The following is a 20,656-nucleotide window of genomic DNA, read 5'->3' as shown; positions in this document are numbered from 1 at the left end:
TTTACGTACCGCGTCTTTCTCTGGGTTACACACTTTGACCCAGAGGATGTGGTCCAGTAGCCAATCAATGGGCTTCTCCTTATAGAACATGAGGATAAACTCTACTATGAGGTTGAGATCTGGAGCCTGGAACATCTTACCTGAGAGAGGGAGGGAGAGGAGAGGTCGATGGGGAGAGAGAGGGGGAGGAGAAAGAGGAGGGAGTGAAACAGGGAGAGTGGGAGGTTAGGGGATCGATAGCGAGATGGAGAGTGGAAGACAGAGCATAGAAGGAGTATGTTAAGTGGGATGGCCACTCAAACCTTTGTTTTTTTACACTCTAAAAGCCTCCTGATGTTTGCTGATGTTCCATCATTTTAGCTGACAGTCAGTGTTCGTTAATAACCCGCTGGAGTCTAAGGGCCTGGGTCTGGGTTTCTACTAAGCTAACATATGGAATGGTTTTAATATGGTCATACCAAGCTATTTGATTATTTGATTTAGGCCTTACTGCTATTAGCCCATAGAAACACATTGAATAACATGTTCACCCATGGAGAAAAAAAACGATAGTCAAAAAAAATTGGGGGGGAGGAAGTATGTTTTGAAGTGTCAGCCCATATCTGAGATATATACTAAAACTCAGGAAATTATTTTTTAGTGGTGCCATTTCCTGGTTGCAAATATTCTAATAGTTCACCTAATTTCAATGTATGTGACAAAACAAGCAGTCCTGTAGATAATCATTGTACCGTTGAAACCGCTGTGAAATATATTTTTAGCTGGTTTACAAAGACAAATATGGGAAAGGGGGATATCTAGTCAGTTGTACAACTGAATGTATTCAACTGAAATGTGTCTTCTGCATTTAACCCAACCCCTCTGAATCAGAGAGGTGCAGGGGGCTGCCATAATCGACATCCAAGTATTCGGCGCCTGGGGAATTGCCTTGCTCAGGGGCAGAACGACAGATTTTTACCTTGTCAGCTCAGGGATTTGATCCAGCAACCTTTCGGTTACTGGCACAACGCTCTAACCACTGGGCTACCTGCCGCCCCTACACTCTAACCCCTGAGCTACCTGCCGCCCCGACACTCTAACCCCTGGGCTACCTGCCGCCCCTACACTCTAATCCCTGGGCTACCTGCCACCCCTACACTCTAACCCCTGGGCTACCTGCCGCCCCTACACTCTAATCCCTGGGCTACCTGCCACCCCTACACTCTAACCCCTGGGCTACCTGCCGCCCCTACACTCTAACACCTGGGCTACCTGCCGCCCCTACACTCTAACCCCTGGGCTACCTGCCACCCCGACACTCTAACCCCTGGGCTACCTACCGCCCCTACACTCTAATCCCTGGGCTACCTGCCGCCCCTACACTCTAACCCCTGGGCTACCTGCCGCCCCTACACTCTAATCCCTGGGCTACCTGCCACCCCTACACTCTAACCCCTGGGCTACCTGCCGCCCCTACACTCTAACACCTGGGCTACCTGCCGCCCCTACACTCTAATACCTGGGCTACCTGCCACCCCTACACTCTAACCCCTGGGCTACCTGCCGCCCCTACACTCTAATCCCTGGGCTACCTGCCACCCCTACACTCTAACCCCTGGGCTACCTGCCGCCCCTACACTCTAATCCCTGGGCTACCTGCCACCCCTACACTCTAACCCCTGGGCTGCCTGCCGAGCTTCTTAGACTTGCTTTCAATGAGAATATAGATCTATATAAGTCACACTTCTATGTGAATTTTGTCAGGATGCCCAAAAAGATCGATATTGCAGCTTTAACCCCTAATATTTACTGCACTGAAGTACTGCCATTAATATTTACTGCACTGAAGTACTGCCACTGATATTTTAACTGGTTCCGGGTTCGTTTCACACGAGCTTTGTGAAGCTTGTGGGTGTCGTAGGGCAAAACAACGTGTTTGTGATTGTCTCTGCTTTCGATGGTGATGTCATTAGTTTATAGCCCCAACCGTTCGGACAGTACAGACATTTCGTTAGAAGGCCGATTTTCAGGATGGGTCCTGGTCTGACAAACACTGTAGCTCTGCCACCTTCCACCACATGCGGAAGGCAGACATCGGTGCATGGAGACGCAGCCCACGCAAAGAAAGGGTTGCTAAATGCTCCGACTGTGTGTGTGTGTGTGTGTGTGTGTGTGTGTGTGTGTGTGTGTGTGTGTGTGTGTGTGTTCATGTGCGTTACCGATGAAGCCGAGTTGGGAGAACTCAAGGATCATCCAGTCCTCAGAGGAGAGCTGTAGGGCAAAGTTCTTCATGGTGGCAAAGTAGTTTGGTTTGGCCACAATGTCATCCTCCAACTGAGGTGAAGGTGGTGTGTTGGGGGAGAAAGAGTGACTGGTGAGGTGAGAGGCTTGCAGGGGTTCAGCATATCACACATACAGCTGACAAACATAACAGCATACATCAAGTCCCTCTCACTGAGCTAAGCTGGTGCATAGCGGCTACAGAAACACTGGGTGTGTACAGTGCATTTGGAAAGTATTCACATTTTAATAAGAAATCCCCCCACAATACCCCATAATGACATCACAATACCCCATAATGACATCACAATACCCAATAATGAAATCACAATACCTCATAATGACATCACAATACCCCATAATGACATCACAATACCCCATAATGACATCACAATACCCCATAATGACAAAGCAAAAACAGGTTTTTTGAAATTATTGTAAATAATATCACAGTTACATAAGTCTTCAGACCCTTTACTCATTACTTTGTTGAAGCACCTTTTGGCAGCGATTACAGCCGAGTCTTCTTGGGTATAATGCTACAAGCTTGGCACACCTGTATTTGGGGAGTTTCTCCCGTTCTTCTCTGCAGATCCTCTCAAGCTGTCAGGTTGGATGGGGAGCGTTGCTGCACAGCTATTTTCAGGTCTCTCCAGAGATGTTCGATCAGGTTCAAGTCCAGGCTCTGGTTGGGCCACTCAGAGACTTGTCCCGAAGCCACTCCTGCGTCGTCTTGGCTGTGTGCTTAGTGTCGTTGTCCTTCGACCCAGTCGGAGGTCCGCTCTGGACCAGGTTTTCATCAAGGGATCTCTATGTACTTGGCTCTGTCCATCTTTCCCTTGATCCTGACTCCCAGTCCATGCCGCTGAAAAACATCCCCGCAGCATGATGCTGCCACCCCCATGCTTCACTGTAGGGATGGTGCCAGGTTTCCTCTAGACATGATGCTTGGCATTCAGGCCAAAAAGTTCAATCTTGGTTTCATCAGACCAGAGAATCCTGTTTCTCATGGTCTGAGTCCTTTAGGTGCCTTTTTGGCAAACTCCAATCGGGCTGTCATGTGCCTTTTACTGAGGAGTGGCTTCCATCTGGCCCCTCTACCTTAAAATGCCTGATTGGTCGAGTGCTGCAGAGATGGTTGTCCTTCTAGAAGGTTCTTCCATCTCCACAGAGGAACTCTGGAGCTCTGTCAGAGTGACCATCGGGTTCTTGGTCACCTCCCTGACCAAGGCCCTTCTCCCCCGATAGCTCAGTTTGGCCAGGCGGCCAGCTCTAGGTAGAGCCTTGGTGGTTCCAAACTTCGTAAATTCAAGAATGATGGAGACCACTGTGTTCTTGGGGACCTTCAATGCTGCAGAAATTTTTTTATACCCTTCCACAGATATGTGCCTCGACACAATCCTGTCTTTGAGCTCTACGGACAATTTCTTCGACCCCATGGCTTGGTTTTTGCTGTGACATGCACTGTCAACTGCTATATAGACAGGTGCGGTGCCTTTCCAAATCATGTCCAATCAATTGAATTTACCACAGGTGGACTCCATCAAGTTGTTGAAACATCTCAAGGATGATCAATGGAAACAGGATGCACCTGAGCTCAATTTCGAGTCTCATGTTTTTAATATCTTTGCTAAAAAAAAAATCTAAAAACATAATGTGTGTAGATGATATATTTTTTCAATCCATTTTAGAATAAGGCTGTAACATAACAAAATGTGGGAAAAGTCAAGGGGTCTAAATACTTTCTGAATGCACTGTACATAAGGTCTATGGTTGTGTACATTCTATAGGCACTATGATGTCTGTGGCCTACAACAGTAAAGTCAACTACACAGTGTTAATGACAGCACTCAGTACCTCTGTCATCCCCTGGAGACAACGTCAACACAGAATGGAACATTAAAACATCAACCAGAACACAAACAAACAAACAAACGACAGATGGGGTTAACAGAAGAAGAAATGAGATTTAATGTGGTAGCTCATTATATCTATGTATGCTTGTGATCTATGGGAATGAGGGAGGGATCAGCAGGTGGTATGATATAACAGACAGAACAACCTGTACAGTATCACAGTACCTCTGATCTTCACAAGGAGGGGAAAATACTGCCCAACTCTGACAAAAGAGCATGCAACTCCATCTCTCTCCATCCTGCTCTTCTGACCCACACACAATTGCAAATGGCCTTGTTTGATGTAAAGAACATGCCCAAATTGGGAACGCATTGTTCCAAACTGCAGACTCATCACTGTTTCCGTGGTAACGGAAACAATACTCTAATGCTGAAGTAAGTGTGTGTGTGTGTTGGTACTAGGTGTACTACAACTCTGCCCCAGACACATACTGCTCCTGCTGGTCACATTCTAACATGTTGCCATGGGAACGCTGTTTTAATAGGGCTAGGGACGGAATGTGTGTGCATGTGTGTTCCAAGGACGTACATACCTGGACATAGTAGACTCCTTTGCTCACAGCATACATCATGAGGAAGGAATAGTCCAGATTCTGCTTGGTCCTCCATCTACAACACACACACGATTAGGAATCATTTCCTCCTACCCTGTTGCTAAATGACTGATGTATGGTGGCTAGAGGGAGCAGGTGTACACATCACTGCCTGACAGCAGGTGTTGAGGCTGGCACACACACACACAGCAGGTGGGCAGTAGGTACAGTCAATTCTTGCTATAAGTGGCTCTAATGAGCTCTGTTTACCATGCACTCAGAGGTGGGTGCACACACACACACACACACACACACACACACTTTCCATCTTTCCAGCAGCAGGGAGTCCAGCGGGCTTCTCATTAATATTCAATGAGCCCCCTGAAAAAGAATAGTGCTTACAAAGGGCAACACACAACAGGCACACATCAGACTGAGTTCTAACACTGAAAGAGAGAAGGAGAGAAAGAGAGAAAGAAAGAGAGAAAGAAAGAACGAACATCAACACATTTCTGATGTGAGGGCAGTGGGAAGAATAAAGGCTTGTGAAGAATAGTAGGAAGAATAAAGGCTTGTCTAACCCAGAGCGACTTCCAGTTAGTGCATCCAGCTAGGTGGGACAACCACATACCTCAGTCATAGTATGTACACGTTCCTCAATAATGCAGTTATCAGCAAAGTCACAGCTAGTAAGGGGGAAAAGTGTGAGCATTAGTTCAGGAAAGGCAAGTGTTTTTGTTGGGGGGGGGGGGTGTACGTGGAGGGTGCTGTGGGATTATTTAAGATACCCTTTGGAGAGGTATGGTTTCAGATGTTTTCGGAAGATTGGCAGAAACTATGCAGGAAAGCTGCTTCCACCATTGAGGTGCCAGGACAGAGAAAAGCTTGGACTGGGCTGAGCGGGAGTTGCCCTCCTGTAGGGGTGGGAGTTGCCCTCCTGTAGGGGTGGGAGTTGCCCTCCTGTAGGGGTGGGAGAGCCAACAGAACAGGGGTGGCAGAACGGAGTACTCGGGTTGGGCAGAGCCTTAAGGTTCCTCTTCCTGCCCCATAGGCAAGTCTTGTAGTGGATGCAAGCTTTGACTGGAGGTCAGTGTGCGGAGGAGCGGGGTGACTTGGGAAATCTAGGGAAATATGTAGTTGAGTGTCATCCAGATAGCAATGACAGGAGAGAACATGTGAGGATATAATGGAGTCAAGTGACTTGGTGTAAAGAGAGAAGAGGAGAGGGCCTAGAACCGAGCCCTGGGGGTCACCAGTACCGAGAGTACGTCAAAAAGTAGTCTGATGAAGAGAGAGCAGCTGGAGTAGCAGTGTTCTCTGGGTTGATCCATGTCTCTGTCAGGGCCAAAAAGTCTAGGGACTGAAGGGCAGCATAGGCTGAGATGAACTCATCATTCTTGACCGCAGATCAGTAGTTCCAGGTATTCCACATGGGTTGTGCACGCAGGGTATATTAAATTAGAATGGTTGCAGGTAAGGGGTTGGGAGTGTCTGTCTGTAAATCCTACAGTGAGAGGAGCGAACAGGTACAGAAAACACACACACATAGTTGACTAAAGAACTACAAAAAAGCTAAATGAGATCATCCGAAAACTAGGTAAGATACTTAATTGAGAGAGTGGTGTGGACCCTTAAAAAGTAGATGGCCTGAGACAGTACTAAACAACAACACGAAAATTATACTTATCACTCCTGGAGATATCAGGAGTCCTCTATAGGACGAAGCAGGTAGCCTAGTGGTTAGAGTGTTGGGGCAGTAACCGAAAGGTTGCAAGATCCTAACGGATTCTGCTAATGCAGAACGCCACAGGATGTTTTTGTGCTGGTCAAGGGCAGAGAGGTCTGGAGTGAACCAAGGACTAAATCTATTCCTAGTTCTCATTTTTTTGAATGGGGCATGCTTATTTAAGATGGTGAGGAAGGCACTTTTAAAGAATAGCCAGGCATCATCTTCTGACGGGATGAGGTCAATGTCATTCCAGGATACCCCGGCCAGGTCAATTAGAAAGGCCTGCTCGCTGAAGTGTTTTAAGGAGCGTTTGACAGTGATGAGGGGTGGTCGTTTGGTCGAGAACCCATTACGGATGCAGGCAATGAGGCAGTGATCTTGATTGAAAACAGCAGAGGTATATTTGGAGGGCGAGTTAGTTAGGATGACATCTATGAGGGTGCCCGTGTTTACGGATTTGGAGTTGTACCTGGTAGGTTCATTGATAATTTGTGTGAGATTGAGGGCATCAAGCTTGGATTGTAGGATTGTCGGGGTGTTAAGCATGTCCCAGTTTAGGTCATCTAGTAGCACGAGCTCAGAAGATAGATGGGGGCAATCAATTCACATATGGTATCGAGGTCACAGCTGGGGGCAGAAGGAGGTCTATAGCAAGCGGCAACAGTGAGAGACTTGTTTCTGGAAAGGTGCATTTTTAGAAGTAGAAGATCGAATTGTTTGGGTACAGACTTGGATAGTAAGACAGAACTCTGCAGGCTATCTTTGCAGTAGATTGCAACACCGCGCCCTTTGGCAGTTCTATCTTGGCGGAAAATGTTGTAGTTAACGATGGAGATTTCAAGGTTTTTGGTGGTTTTCCTAAGCCAGGGTTCAGACACGGCTAAGACAACAAACTTAGAGAGGAGGCTTCTAATGTTAACATGCATGAAACCAAGGCTTTTACGGTTACAGAAGTTAACAAATGAGAGCGTCTGGGGAGTAGGAGTGGAGCTAGGCACTGCAGGTCCTGGATTAACCTTTACATCACCAGAGGAACAGAGGAGAAGTAGGATAAAGGTACGGCTAAAGGCTATAAGAACTGGCCGTCTAGCACGTTCAGAACAGAGAGTAAAGGGAGCAGGTTTCTGGGCACGATAGCATAGATTCAAGGCATAATGTACAGACAAAGGTATGGTATGAAGAGAGTACATTGGACATAAACCTAGGCATTGAGTAATGATGAGAGAGATATAGTCTCTAGAGACGTTTAAAACAGGTGATGTCATCGCATATGTAGAAGGTGGAACAACATGGTTGGTTAAGGCATATTGAGCAGGGCTAGAGGCTCTACAGTGAAATAAGACAGTAATCAATAACCAGGACAAGGCATTTTGATATTAGAGAGAGGCATGCATAGCCAAGTGAACATATGGGTTCACGGCGATTCAGACAGTTAGCAGGCCGATGCTAACACGCTAACAGGCCCTGAACAAGGCAGCTAACCCATTGTTCCTAGGCCGTCATTGAAAATAAGAATTTGTTCTTAACGGACTTGCCTTTTTAAATAAATAAAAAGCACACTGAGCACGCACACGCTGTCAGATGTGCGGTCTCGTTGGATGAACACTAATTTCTCACGGGACACAGAGTGATGGAGTGTGAGGGAGGAAGAGACAGAGGGAGAGAAAGACAGAGAAAACAGAGGGAGAGAGAACAAATGGAAGCGATAAAGCATTTCTAGAAGAGCGAGAGAGAGAGAGAAGGGATGATATGACAACATCGATCAGACAGAGGGAGGGGTGTGCAGAGGAAAGAGATAAAACAGAGTGAGGAGGGAGAGAGAAGAAGAGAAAGGTAAGAAAGAAAGATATCATTATAGAGCGAGAGTAGTGTTGTCATCAGGTATAGTATCACAATACTCAATACCACGGCAAAAAAATAAGGCATATTAGCCAGTCACAGAATGGTACTTGATCCAGACAGTTAAACCTAGCTGCTGCTCTGTTCAATCACTGGCCATCTTTTGAGTTCAGTATCATTACCATTATGTTGTTAAGTCGAATTGATTGTATGATTTGTTTAATTTATTCACTAATGCATACATGGCTGTCTCTGATGTTTGTATTTATTTAAAACATTTCAAATGTAATCATTTATTTGAATGGTAAACCTCTTGATAAACTGGGTGGAGCCTAGGCCTAACCACAGTACCGCTGAATAGAAGTGTGTGCATGAATTGTGGTATTTGAATCATTTTCATGTTCTACTATCGAAAAAAGTACAGAAGTTTAAGAGAAAGATGTTCCAACAGCAGTGAATGTAGGAGGGAGGGAAAATGGGAGGGAGAGAAAAGGGGAGGGAGAGAGGGAAATGGGAGGGAGAGAGGGAAAAGGGGAGGGAGAGAGGGAAAAGGGGAGGGAGGGAGGGAAAAGGGGAGGGAGAGAGGGAAAAGGGGAGGGAGAGAGGGAAAAGGGGAGGGAGAGAGGGAAAAGGGGAGGGAGAGAGGGAAAAGGGGAGGGAGAGAGGGAAAAGGGGAGGGCGAGAGGGAAAAGGGGAGGGAGAGAGGGAAAAGGGGAGGAGAGAGGGAAAAGGGGAGGGAGGGAAAATGGGAGGGAGGGAGGGAAAAGGGAGGGAGGGAGGGAAAATGGGGAGGGAGAGAGGGAAAAGGGGAGGGAGAGAGGGAAAAGGGGAGGGAGAGAGGGAAAAGGGGAGGGAGAGAGGGAAAAGGGAGGGAGGGAGGGAAAAGGGGAGGGAGAGAGGGAAAAGGGGAGGGAAGGAGGGAAAAGGGGAGGGAGGGAGGGAAAATGGGAGGGAGGGAGGGAAAAGGGGAGGGAGAGAGGGAAAAGGGGAGGGAGGGAGGGAAAAGGGGAGGGAGGGAGGGAAAAGGGGAGGAGAGAGGGAAAAGGGGAGGGAGAGAAAAGGGGAGGGAGAGAGGGAAAAGGGGAGGGAGAGAAAAGGGGAGGGAGAGAGGGAAAAGGGGGAGGGTGGGAGGGAAAATGGGAGGGAGAGAGGGAAATGGGGAGGGAGGGAAAAGGGGAGTGAGGGAAAAGGGGAGGGAGGGAAAAGGGGAGGGTGGGAGGGAAATGGGGAGGGAGGGAAAAGGGGAGGGTGGGAGGAAAATGGGAGGGAGGGAAAAGGGAGGGAGGGAAAATGGGAGGGAGAGAGGGAAATGGGGAGGGAGGGAAAAGGGGAGGGAGGGAAAAGGGGAGGGAGGGAAAATGGGAGGGAGGGAAAAGGGAGGGAGGGAAAAGGGGAGGGTGGGAGGGAAAATGGGAGGGAGAGAGGGAAAAGGGGAGGGAAGGAGGGAAAAGGGGAGGGAGGGAGGGAAAAGGGGAGGGAGAGAGGGAAAAGGGGAGGGAGAGAGGGAAAAGGGGAGGGGTGGGAGGGAAATGGGGAGGGAGGGAAAAGGGGAGGGTGGGAGGGAAAATGGGAGGGAGGGAAAAGGGGAGGGAGGGAAAATGGGAGGGAGAGAGGGAAATGGGGAGGGAGGGAAAAGGGGAGGGAGGGAAAAGGGGAGGGTGGGAGGGAAATGGGGAGGGAGGGAAAAGGGGAGGGTGGGAGGGAAAATGGGAGGGAGGGAAAAGGGGAGGGAGGGAAAAGGGGAGGGTGGGAGGGAAAATGGGAGGGAGGGAAAAGGGGAGGGAGGGAAAAGGGGAGGGAGGGAGGGAAAATGGGAGGGAGAGAGGGAAATGGGGAGGGTGGGAGGGAAATGGGGAGGGAGGTAAAAGAGGAGGGAGGGAGGGAAATGGGAGGGAGAAAGGGAAATGGGGAGGGTGGGAGGGAGGGAAAAGGGGAGGGTGGGAGGGAAAAGGGAGGGAGAGAAAAGGGGAGGAGAGAGGGAAAAGGGGAGGGAGAGAGGGAAATGGGGAGGGAGGGAAAAGGGGAGGGAGGGAAAAGGGGAGGGAGGGAAAAGGGGAGGGTGGGAGGGAAATGGGGAGGGAGAGAGGGAAAAGGGGAGGGAGGGAGGGAAAAGGGGAGGGAGGGAGGGAAATTGGGGAGGGAGAGAGGGAAAAGGGGAGGGAGAGAGAAAAGGGGGGGAGAGAGGGAAAGGGAGGAGGGAAAATGGGGAGGGAGAGAGGGAAAAGGGGAGGGAGAGAGGGAAAAGGGGAGGGAGAGAGGGAAAAGGGGAGGGAGAGAAAGGGGAGGGAGAGAGGAAAAGGGGAGGGTGGGAGGGAAAATGGGAGGGAGAGAGGGAAATGGGAGGGTGGGAGGAAAAGGGGAGGGGAGAGAGGGAAAAGGGGAGGGTGGGAGAGAAAAGGGGAGGGAGAGAGGGAAAAGGGGAGGGAGAGAGGGAAAAAGGGGAGGGAGGGAGGGAAAATGGGGAGGGAGAGAGGGAAAAGGGGAGGGAGAGAGGGAAAAGGGGAGGGAGAGAGGGAAAAGGGGAGGGAGAGAAAAGGGGAGGGAGAGAGGGAAAAGGGGAGGGAGAGAGGGAAAGGGGAGGGAGGGAGGGAAAAGGGGAGGGAGAGAGGGAAAAGGGGAGGGTGGGAGAGAAAAGGGGGGGAGAGAGGGAAAAGGGGAGGGAGAGAGGGAAAAGGGGAGGGAGGGAGGGAAAATGGGGAGGGAGAGAGGGAAAAGGGGAGGGAGAGAGGGAAAAGGGGAGGGAGGGGAAAAGGGGAGGGAGAGAGGGAAAAGGGGAGGAGAGAAAAGGGGAGGGAGAGAGGGAAAAGGGGAGGGAGGGAGGGAAATTGGGGAGGGAGAGAGGGAAAAGGGAGGGAGAGAGGGAAAAGGAGAGGGAGGGAAAAGGGGAGGGAGAGAGGGAAAAGGGGAGGGAGAGAAAAGGGGAGGGAGAGAGGGAAAAGGGGAGGGAGAGAGGGAAAGGGGAGGGAGGGAGGGAAAAGGGGAGGGAGAGAGGGAAAAGGGGAGGGAGAGAGGGAAAAGGGGAGGGAGAGAGGGAAAAGGGGAGGGTGGGAGGGAAAATGGGAGGGAGAGAGGGAATGGGGAGGGTGGGAGGGAGGGAAAAGGGGAGGGTGGGAGGGAAAATGGGAGGGAGAGAGGGAAATGGGGAGGGTGGGAGGGAAAAGGGGAGGGTGGGAGAGAGGGAGAAATGCAATCAACCTTGAGCTCACTTTGAGAGATGCCTGTGGAATACTGAGTACCTGGCCCACTCCTCCATCCCGCTCATCCCTCTCTCCTCTACTCTCCATCCTGTCACTAGCAATGCCCAACGGACGTGACACATCCACGAACAATAGCTAGAACAAAGTCATTTTCATTGGGGTGTGAGCAGGGGAGCTGGGCTGGAGAGGTGCCAAAGTGGCGGAGTTTGGGCGTTATTTGAAATTTTCCCAATGTTAGTCACCAATTGAAGATGAAAGGCGGAGAAACTTCCTCTGATAGGGACAGAGGAGACGACAGGGCTCCAGACTGAACGGGACAGAGGAGACGACGGGGCTCCAGACTGAACGGGACAGAGGGGACGACAGGGCTCCAGACTGAACGGGACAGAGGAGACGACGGGGCTCCAGACTGAACGGGACAGAGGAGACGACGGGGCTCCAGACTGAACGGGACAGAGGAGACGACGGGGCTCCAGACTGAACGGGACAGAGGAGACGACGGGGCTCCAGACTGAACGGGACAGAGGAGACGACGGGGCTCCAGACTGAACGGGACAGAGGAGACGACGGGGCTCCAGACTGACGGGACAGAGGAGACGACGGGGCTCCAGACTGAACGGGACAGAGGAGACGACGGGGCTCCAGACTGAACGGGACAGAGGGGACGACAGGGCTCCAGACTGAACGGGACAGAGGAGACGACGGGGCTCCAGACTGAACGGGACAGAGGAGACGACGGGGCTCCAGACTGAACGGGACAGAGGAGACGACGGGGCTCCAGACTGAACGGGACAGAGGAGACGACGGGGCTCCAGACTGAACGGGACAGAGGAGACGACGGGGCTCCAGACTGAACGGGACAGAGGAGACGACGGGGCTCCAGACTGAACGGGACAGAGGAGACGACGGGGCTCCAGACTGAACGGGACAGAGGAGACGACGGGGCTCCAGACTGAACGGGACAGAGGAGACGACGGTGCTCCAGACTGAACGGGACAGAGGAGACGACGGGGCTCCAGACTGAGCGGGACAGAGGAGACGACAGGGCTCCAGACTGAACGGGACAGAGGAGACGACAGGGCTCCAGACTGAACGGGACAGAGGCTCCAAGCTGTGACCATTTAGTTGCATTTTGCGACCCTTTGACTTGGCTGTGAGTACTATGTTTTATCGGTCGCACTGGTGCGAGGTGCACATTCTACCTAGTTACTTCAATCAAAACATATTTTGGGGGCAGATAAAACCATGAATTTGTTAAACAGTACATAAACAGTAAACAGTGCATTATCCTCATGATTCCTGTAATAAAGCTGTTGTGCCTGCCTGTCTGTGTTGGTGGGGACGGCTGCTGTAATGAGCGAGACTCACCTCCTGATAGTATAACATTTCAAACTGAAACGTTAGTGTCAGCAGTGCCACCAGGAGGAAATGTAAGTCTGGAGCCCTGTTTAAATGTTGTCTGTTTTACTGGGTGTTTCCCCTCACCTGACCCTCTCTCTGGAGTCTCCGAAGGTCTCTTTGAGGTCTTTGAGATCAGGGTAGTAGCTGGCAGGAGGAGAGATCACCTCCAACAGACCTGAACTGAACTCTATAGAAAACCTGGGATAGACGACACACACACACACACACACACACACACACACACACACACACACACACACACACACACACACACACACAAACAATTTGTTTTTCTCCTTCTGTTCTCTCTAAACCGTCAGGGGAATTATCAGACAGGAAACAGACATCAAAGACAGGAAGATGTGTGAGGTTAGGGACAGGAAGTGAGGTCACTCACTCTTTCTCCAGTCCGGTCACCACGCTTTGGACGTATTCTGTGTCCGTCTGCAGAAACAGAAAATAATGTCATTATTTGTATGTCACAGTGTGTGTGTGTGTGTGTATGAGAGTGTCAGGGGTTTGGGCACAAAAAAATAAAAATTGAAACCAGAATAATAGAATGAGCTACACTACCGTTCAAAAGTTTGGGGTCACTTAGAAATGTCCTTGTTTTTGAAAGAAAAGCTAATTTTTTTGTCCATTAAAATAACATCAAATTGATCAGAAAGACGGTGTAGACATTGTTAATGTTGTAAATGACTATTGAAGCTAGAACAGGCTGATGTTTAATGGAATATCTACATAGGCGTACAGAGGCCTATTATCATCAACCATCACTGATGTGTTCCAATGGCACGTTGTGTCAGCTAATCCAAGTCTGTTGCATCAGTGTCACTGTTTTGATGTAGCCTAGGCCTACTGGTTGTATGAATTTGTGATCTATCGTCCCACAACTGTCCCAGAGTCTGTTTAGAAAAGGCTATTTATTTCTCGTAGAGAACGACAAGCTGACCAATAGAATAGGTCAACTTTTCTACTATGGGGGATAGTAGATTGACAGGTTAGTGATTTTTCTGTTTGTTACTGGTCTTGTTGTCTGAGGAAAAGTAAATGTGGACAGTTATTCTAACATCTTCAAGACGAATTACCATAATGTCAATGTGATGTTTCATTCTGAGCACCATGGGTGGACGTCCTAATCAGGTTATGCACCCAATGCATATGGGGACGGTAAATTTATCTTCTATTTTTCTTTGAGAAACCCTGGTGGATGTGTGTGTGTATGTGTGTGTGTGTTTCCCCCCACCTCTCCTACGAAGACTATGATGACACAGTCATGTTTCTCCTCAGGTGAGAGCTTGTTGATGAGCGAGTGTAGCGTCTCAGCCAGGTACGACTTCACTTTACGCTTTACGGTAGGAATACCCATCACCATGGAGACTGGGGGAGATGAAAAGAAACACAAAAACACACAGGCTGAGAACAGAACGTGTTAAATGGGTTAACTAAGTTGCTTTGTATTTTAAGAAAACAAACATTTACAATGAATGGAGGGCAGAAGTTTAACTGAGGAAAAGATAGGAGAGGAAGAGAGAGAGAGACTGGTGGGAGGGAGAAAGAAAGAATGAAAGAAAGAGTTGGGGGGGGAGAGTGCAAGAGAGGGAGGGGAGAGAGAAAAAATAGCGAGGGAGAGAGAAATAAATATAGAGAGGGAGAGAGAGAAAGAGAGGGAGGGGGAGAGAGAAATCCTCTGCATTATCATTAATAGCAGACTCCTACATTTCCTCAGTGAAAACAATGTACTGAATAAATGGCAAAATTGCCGTTTTACCTAATTACCATACGACAAACCACATCTTCACCCTGCACACCCTAATTGACAAACAAGTATTCAAATGCTTTGTTCATTTCAAAAAAGCTTGTGACCTAATTTGGCATGAGGGTCCGCTATACAAATTGTTGGAAAGTGGCGTTGGGGGTAAAACATATGATATTATAAAATCCATGTACACAAACAACAAGTGTGCGGTTAAAATTGGCAAAAACACACACATTTATTTCCACAGGGCCGTGGGGTGAGACAGGGATGCAGCTAAAGCCCCACACTCTTCAACATATATATCAACAAATTGGTGAGGGCACTAGAACAGTCTGCAGCACCCGGCCTCACCCTACTAGAATCTGAAGTAAAATGTGACCCAATTCAGGAAACTAGGCGTGTGTCGCAAGTCACGACTTCACAGGAGAGCCTTTGGAACGTAAAAAAATATGTTTATCAAAATGCGTTTTTTGGCAATGCCTTCTCGAACATTTGAACTTTCATGTGCCTTAATATTAAACATGTATGTCATCTGTAAATACGAATAGAATTGTTATATTACAAGCCTAGTTGGTTAGCCACAGAGAAAGTGAGCAACCTTCCTGCTAGCCATGATTGGCTGAGATAATGAGTGGGCTGGACAGATGAGTTTATCTTGGGGTCTATAAAATGAGCTGCTAGATAATCCTTTCTACTGCAGTTTTTTTATTTTTTCAAAATGTTACTTTAGCCATGGAGAACTGCAAATATGTTGCTACTGCTCTCAATAAAATTGCGGCCCTGAATTTATCAGGCGCTATCGACAAAGGTCAATGGGAAAAAGTTGTGATGGACTACTTTCTGGACGATGAATGCTGACTCTCTCTCTCACTCTGAAAATAACACGTTTTGGAATCAGTGGAAAACAACGGGCCAAACAAGCTGTGCAAACTAAGACAAATTCCAGATGCATTATTATACAATCGATGCAAAATTGCATTCAAAATGGCATTCTGAGAGATCACTACACACAGTTCAGCTTGCAAACTAAACAGAAACAACACAGGATGTCTTATAAAAGGGTTTGCAGTCTGCCGTGAAATCTTCATCCATGTATACAGGTAAGAATCTAGCTACAGATTATATGTTTCTAATTTAGTCAGAAAGTTGTTTTCATTGCAAGCAAAAACTTGCTGTTAGCTAGCCAGCTGGAGATCGATGGCTGGCTTGCTAACTAACATTAAACCTAACGTTATTTGGTTGCTATGACAATTGGTTTGTATGGCTAGTAACGTTACTCTATGGATTGGGAGTATAGTTCATTTTTTAACTAGCTAACCTTAACGTGACATGTCTAAACAAAAGATCCCAAGTTAAAGCTTGCTGTTAGCTAGCTAATGTTAGCTGAGTGGCTGGCTTGCTAGCTAACGTTAAGTTATGTGTATGAGGTGTATGTAACGTTAGTGATGTTTTCTCAGAATGCCATTATGCATTGCTAGTTATAGCCTAATGTTAGCTAGCTAACATTGAACATATTAGTTAACTTTAGATAGATATGACAATCGGTTTGTATTGCTAGTTAAAGCTTGCTGTTAGCTAGCCAGCTGTCATGAGATGGCTGGCTAGCTACAGTAGCTAACATTACCTGTATGAACTGTGTGTAGTGATCTCTCAGAATGCCATTTTGCATCGATTGTATAATAATGAATCTGGAGTGTGTCTTTCAGCATCAATCAGTAGAACACGCCTGACTCTAATCCACTAGTCCCACAGTCATCAAAAAGAGAGCTAGCGCAACAAAAGCAGCAGCGCAGTCATCAACTACATGCACCATTACTTCACCAGCTACGGAGTTGGGAAAACACGTGTGGACCTGAATTGTGATAACTGCAGTGGCGAAGACAAGAACAAGTTTGTGCTCTGGTATTGTGCCTGGCGGACCGTGCACAAGCTCCACCACAGTCTGGACCTTCACTTCCTGATCACAGGCCACACCAAGTTTGTGGTGTGGTGGCCTCACCAAGTTTGTGGTGACTGGTGCTTTGGCCTCATCAAGTTAGCCCTTCAGAAAGACCAGAGTGAACACTTTATCTGAGACGGCTGGTGTTGTGAAGGACAGCACTGTGACAGAGGTCAACATCCCACAGCTGGTTGGACTGGAGGCTGGTACGGTGCTGGTGGAAAGCTATGGCTGACAACACCACCAGCTCTGTACTTCAGGCCGCTGCCACAGATCAAGCAGTACCAGCACTTCAGGTAAAAAATGACTTTCATTATGAGGTTATTCTTATCTAAACTTGTGAGGTGAATTGATGTTGTGCAGAGTTATAATGTCTTCAGATTGATTGTTTTCTGTTTACAGCTTCGATGCTCTGGAGCCTGGTGTTGTCGCCAAGGAGCGTTCGGACTGTCGGGACCAGGTTTCAACTGCTGCACAACGCTGACATCTTTCCTCTCATAGATGGTTTGCCTGTAAAAGCGCCACCTGGACTGGACACAGCTAGACAAATATTTTTTGAGAAGCTCAGGGAGTTTTGCGACGAAGAGGCTATGGACATCACATGCCCTGCACCAAAGTCAAGGGCAGGACAGAAACAGGCTCTCCGAATATAGATTCCCTTGTTCATGCGTGGTTTGGACGGACCAGTCATCAGCACAATCTGCAGTGCCTCTATTCACATGACTCTCTTCTAACACAGTGCTGCTCAGCCACTTTACCCCTGATTGTATGCCTATAACTACCTCGTCTATCACTGATATCATTATTGATATTGTTCTTATACATACTCTATATGTTATTTATATCGGCACTATCTATTTCTGATATTACTACAATGCAAGTAACCAGTTGGCTGTACCGTTTACACCTTCTGTAGAGACCATCCACTTAGCAAGACAGCAAAATATTGATATATAAAATTAATATTGATGTGTGGTCGTAACATGATTTTGTGACATACCACAACAATATCATGTGACTGTATCACGTGTCCACCACATAAATATATGGCGCATGCATCTGTTTATCTACAGTACTGAACTTTATTTATAAAAATAAAATAATAATAATTATGAATCATTCCGGTTTCAACTCAGGTTGCATGGCCTTAACTTCTGTATGAATTACTATGTGATAAGTGCAGTGTAATAGTATACAGTATGGTATTATACTGGTGTGAAGGCATTTGGGCTCAGGTTGTGAGTCACACATGTCAACTGTTTGCTGATGACCTGGTGCTTCTGTCCCCAATAAAGGAGGGCCTACAGCAGCACCTAGATCTTCTGCACAGATTCTGCCAGACCTGGGCCCTGACAGTACATTTCAGTAAGACAAAAAGAATGGTGTTCCAAAAAAGGTCCAGTTGCCAGGACCACAAATACAAATTCTATCTAGACACCGTTGCCCTAGAGCACGCAAAAAAACTATACATACCTCCGCCTAAACATCAGCACCACAGGTAACTTCCCCAAAACTGTGAACGATCTGATAGACAAGGCAAGAAGGGCATTCTATGCCATCAAAAGAAACAAAAAATTCAACATACCAATTAGGATCTGGCTAAAAAATACTTAAATCAGATATAGAACCCATTGCCCTTTATGGTTGTGAGGTCTGGGGTCCGCTCACCAACCAAGACTCCACAAAATGGGACAAACACCAAATTGAGACTCTGCATGCATAAAACACCAAATAATGCATGCAGAGCAGAATTAGGCCGATATCCGCTAATGATCAAAATCCAGAAAAGAGACGTTAAATTCTATAACCACCTAAAAGTAAGCGATTCCCAAACCTTCCATAACAAAGCCATCACCTACAGAGAAATTAACCTGGAGAAGAGTCCCCTAAGCAAGCTGGTTCTGGGGCTCTGTTCACAAACACAAACACACCCCACAGAGCCCCAGGACAGCAACACAATTAGACCCAATCAAATCATGAGAAAACTAAAAATAATTACTTGACACACTGGAAAGAACAAACACCATTGTAAATACAACCCATATTTATGTTAATTTATTTTCCATTTTGTACTTTAACTATTTGCACATTGTTACAACACTGTATATAGACATTATATGACATTAGAAATTTCTTTATTATTTTGGAACTTTGTGAGTTTAACAGTTACAGTTCATTTTTATTGTTTATTTCACTTGCTTTGGCCAATGTTAACATGTGTTTCCCGTGCCAATGAAGCCCTTATATTGAAATGTGAGAGAGAGAGAGAGAGAGACAGAGACAGAGACAGAGACAGAGACAGAGACAGAGAGAGAGAGAGAGAGAGAGAGAGAGAGAGAGAGAGAGAGAGAGAGAGAGAGAGAGAGAGAGAGAGAGAGAGAGAGAGAGAGAGAGAGAGAGAGAGAGAGAGAGAGAGAGAGAGAGAGAGAGAGAGAGGCTATTGTTATACTCCTGGCTATCAGTTGTATTCTGTGTCCTGAAGGGAGGGAGGGAGAGAGAGAGTAGAATAGGGAATACAGACTATTATCTTCCTTAGAGGGGGTGATCCCCTGAAAACCACACCACACTGAAATACTACAGACATATGACTCCATTTGTCCCACACTGACACAACAGGCCCAGGGATCTCTTTCACTGGGGAACAGGGCTGTGTGTGTGTGTTGGTGTTGCATAGTATACTGGTACCACGGTCATATCACGGTGCCAAAACGTCATGATACTTATGATACCAACATTTTAGAATACCGTAGTACCATTTCAAATGATACTACTGTTAGGTTCTAATTATGAGTAATAACTCAACGGACACTACAAAAGCTTAAACAAAGTTTAAACAAAGATCCCAAAGGATCGAACAACTGAACAGACAAAGACATGGTTCCACCCATGGTAGTATACAGACCCCACTTTGGGTGGAGTCTCCTCCTTATCGTTAAACATGGCAGGGAGCTGAGTGAGATAGGGCCTTAAGAGTACAGGCCAGTCTGATAGGCTTTGCAAATTCACCGTCACGCAGAGAGGAAGCCCCGTTTCACAAGAGGCATGTCTGCAGCTTTACAGGAAAGGAAACGTCTCGATCTCAAACTGTTAAAAATATCACCCATATTACCGGAGATACCTTTTGTTCTTTCGGCGCGATGTCGCGCGCATTTGATATAATTTCACACACCATGTCGAGGGCCGTTTTTAAACTAATTCCGGACACTAATTATTGGTTTGATAACAAACAACTTTGTTCAGTCTTGTTGCCTAGCTAGCTCACAACCTGGTAACTTGACAGTAGGTCTATGAAAATGTGCTTCTCATGAGATGTGTTTCAAAAGTTTCTTAAAGGCCTAATGGAAGCCTAAAGTATTAAAGAAAAATATTTTTTTTGGTGCTCCTTACATTCTGTTTGGGGCCTAACGCTTTAAAAGTTGGGAACAGTGTGTGTACGTGTTTGGGGGAAAGAGAGGGAGGGAGAGTCTCTGTCTTTATGAGGGAGTGTGTGTGTGTGTGTAACAGATGTAAATCGTACTCTCCTTGCGTTGTGTTTTGTCCTAATAAATCACATCACCCAGTGGTCCCAGTTGAGCATCTTTTATTTCTGTTGCAACACATTTTCATACTGGGAAGATCGTTCGCGATCTCCCCCTATCTGCAAGCGGGGCCAATCACAACACGCCTTATTGTCATCAGAGTTGAACCAACCAATAAGAATGCTTGAACACTAAATACACCTTTCTTTAGAGGCAAGTGGAAACATAACCAACCCTGTTACATGTGTCTGAGTGTTTATGAGGGAGAGTGTGTGTGTCTTAACTGAACAGTAAAGGGGGTTTCATGCGGTGTTTTCTCCTTATTGACACAATGACAAGCAGATCATTACGCATGTATATTCCTTCCTCCCATTCCTCCAGCCACATCACAGGTAGGCATGTGCAAATATGAGCATATCAGTCATTCTATGCAGTATTCTATTATAGAGTGTGACGTTAAATTCAATATGTGTTGTATTGAGTAGAAGTGTGACTATCAGTGACAGTTTTTCTGGGTAGCAGATGGCCATAACATTTAGAAAATGGGAACAAATGTCAGGGGACGG

General features: G+C 47.2%; 1 protein-coding gene across 1 annotated transcript in view; it reads right to left on the bottom strand.

The window, feature by feature from the left end:
* Window positions 1-20,656, bottom strand: part of LOC109905091 (alpha-1,3-mannosyl-glycoprotein 4-beta-N-acetylglucosaminyltransferase A-like) — a 75,771-nt gene that overhangs the window by 13,293 nt on the left and 41,822 nt on the right. Inside the window, exons 5-10 of the mRNA XM_031800189.1 lie at window positions 14,121-14,254; window positions 13,272-13,318; window positions 12,959-13,072; window positions 4,709-4,784; window positions 2,199-2,313; window positions 10-140 (exon numbers count right to left, since the gene is read on the bottom strand). Coding sequence (XP_031656049.1) covers window positions 10-140; window positions 2,199-2,313; window positions 4,709-4,784; window positions 12,959-13,072; window positions 13,272-13,318; window positions 14,121-14,254 — 617 coding nt within the window. The remainder of the gene's footprint in view (window positions 1-9; window positions 141-2,198; window positions 2,314-4,708; window positions 4,785-12,958; window positions 13,073-13,271; window positions 13,319-14,120; window positions 14,255-20,656) is intronic.

The sequence above is a fragment of the Oncorhynchus kisutch genome, linkage group LG2, assembly GCF_002021735.2.
Source record: "Oncorhynchus kisutch isolate 150728-3 linkage group LG2, Okis_V2, whole genome shotgun sequence".
NCBI classification, from domain to species: Eukaryota; Metazoa; Chordata; class Actinopteri; order Salmoniformes; family Salmonidae; genus Oncorhynchus; species Oncorhynchus kisutch.
Note: the sequence above shows the minus strand (reverse complement) of the source record. Positions and strands in the feature narration are given on the sequence as shown.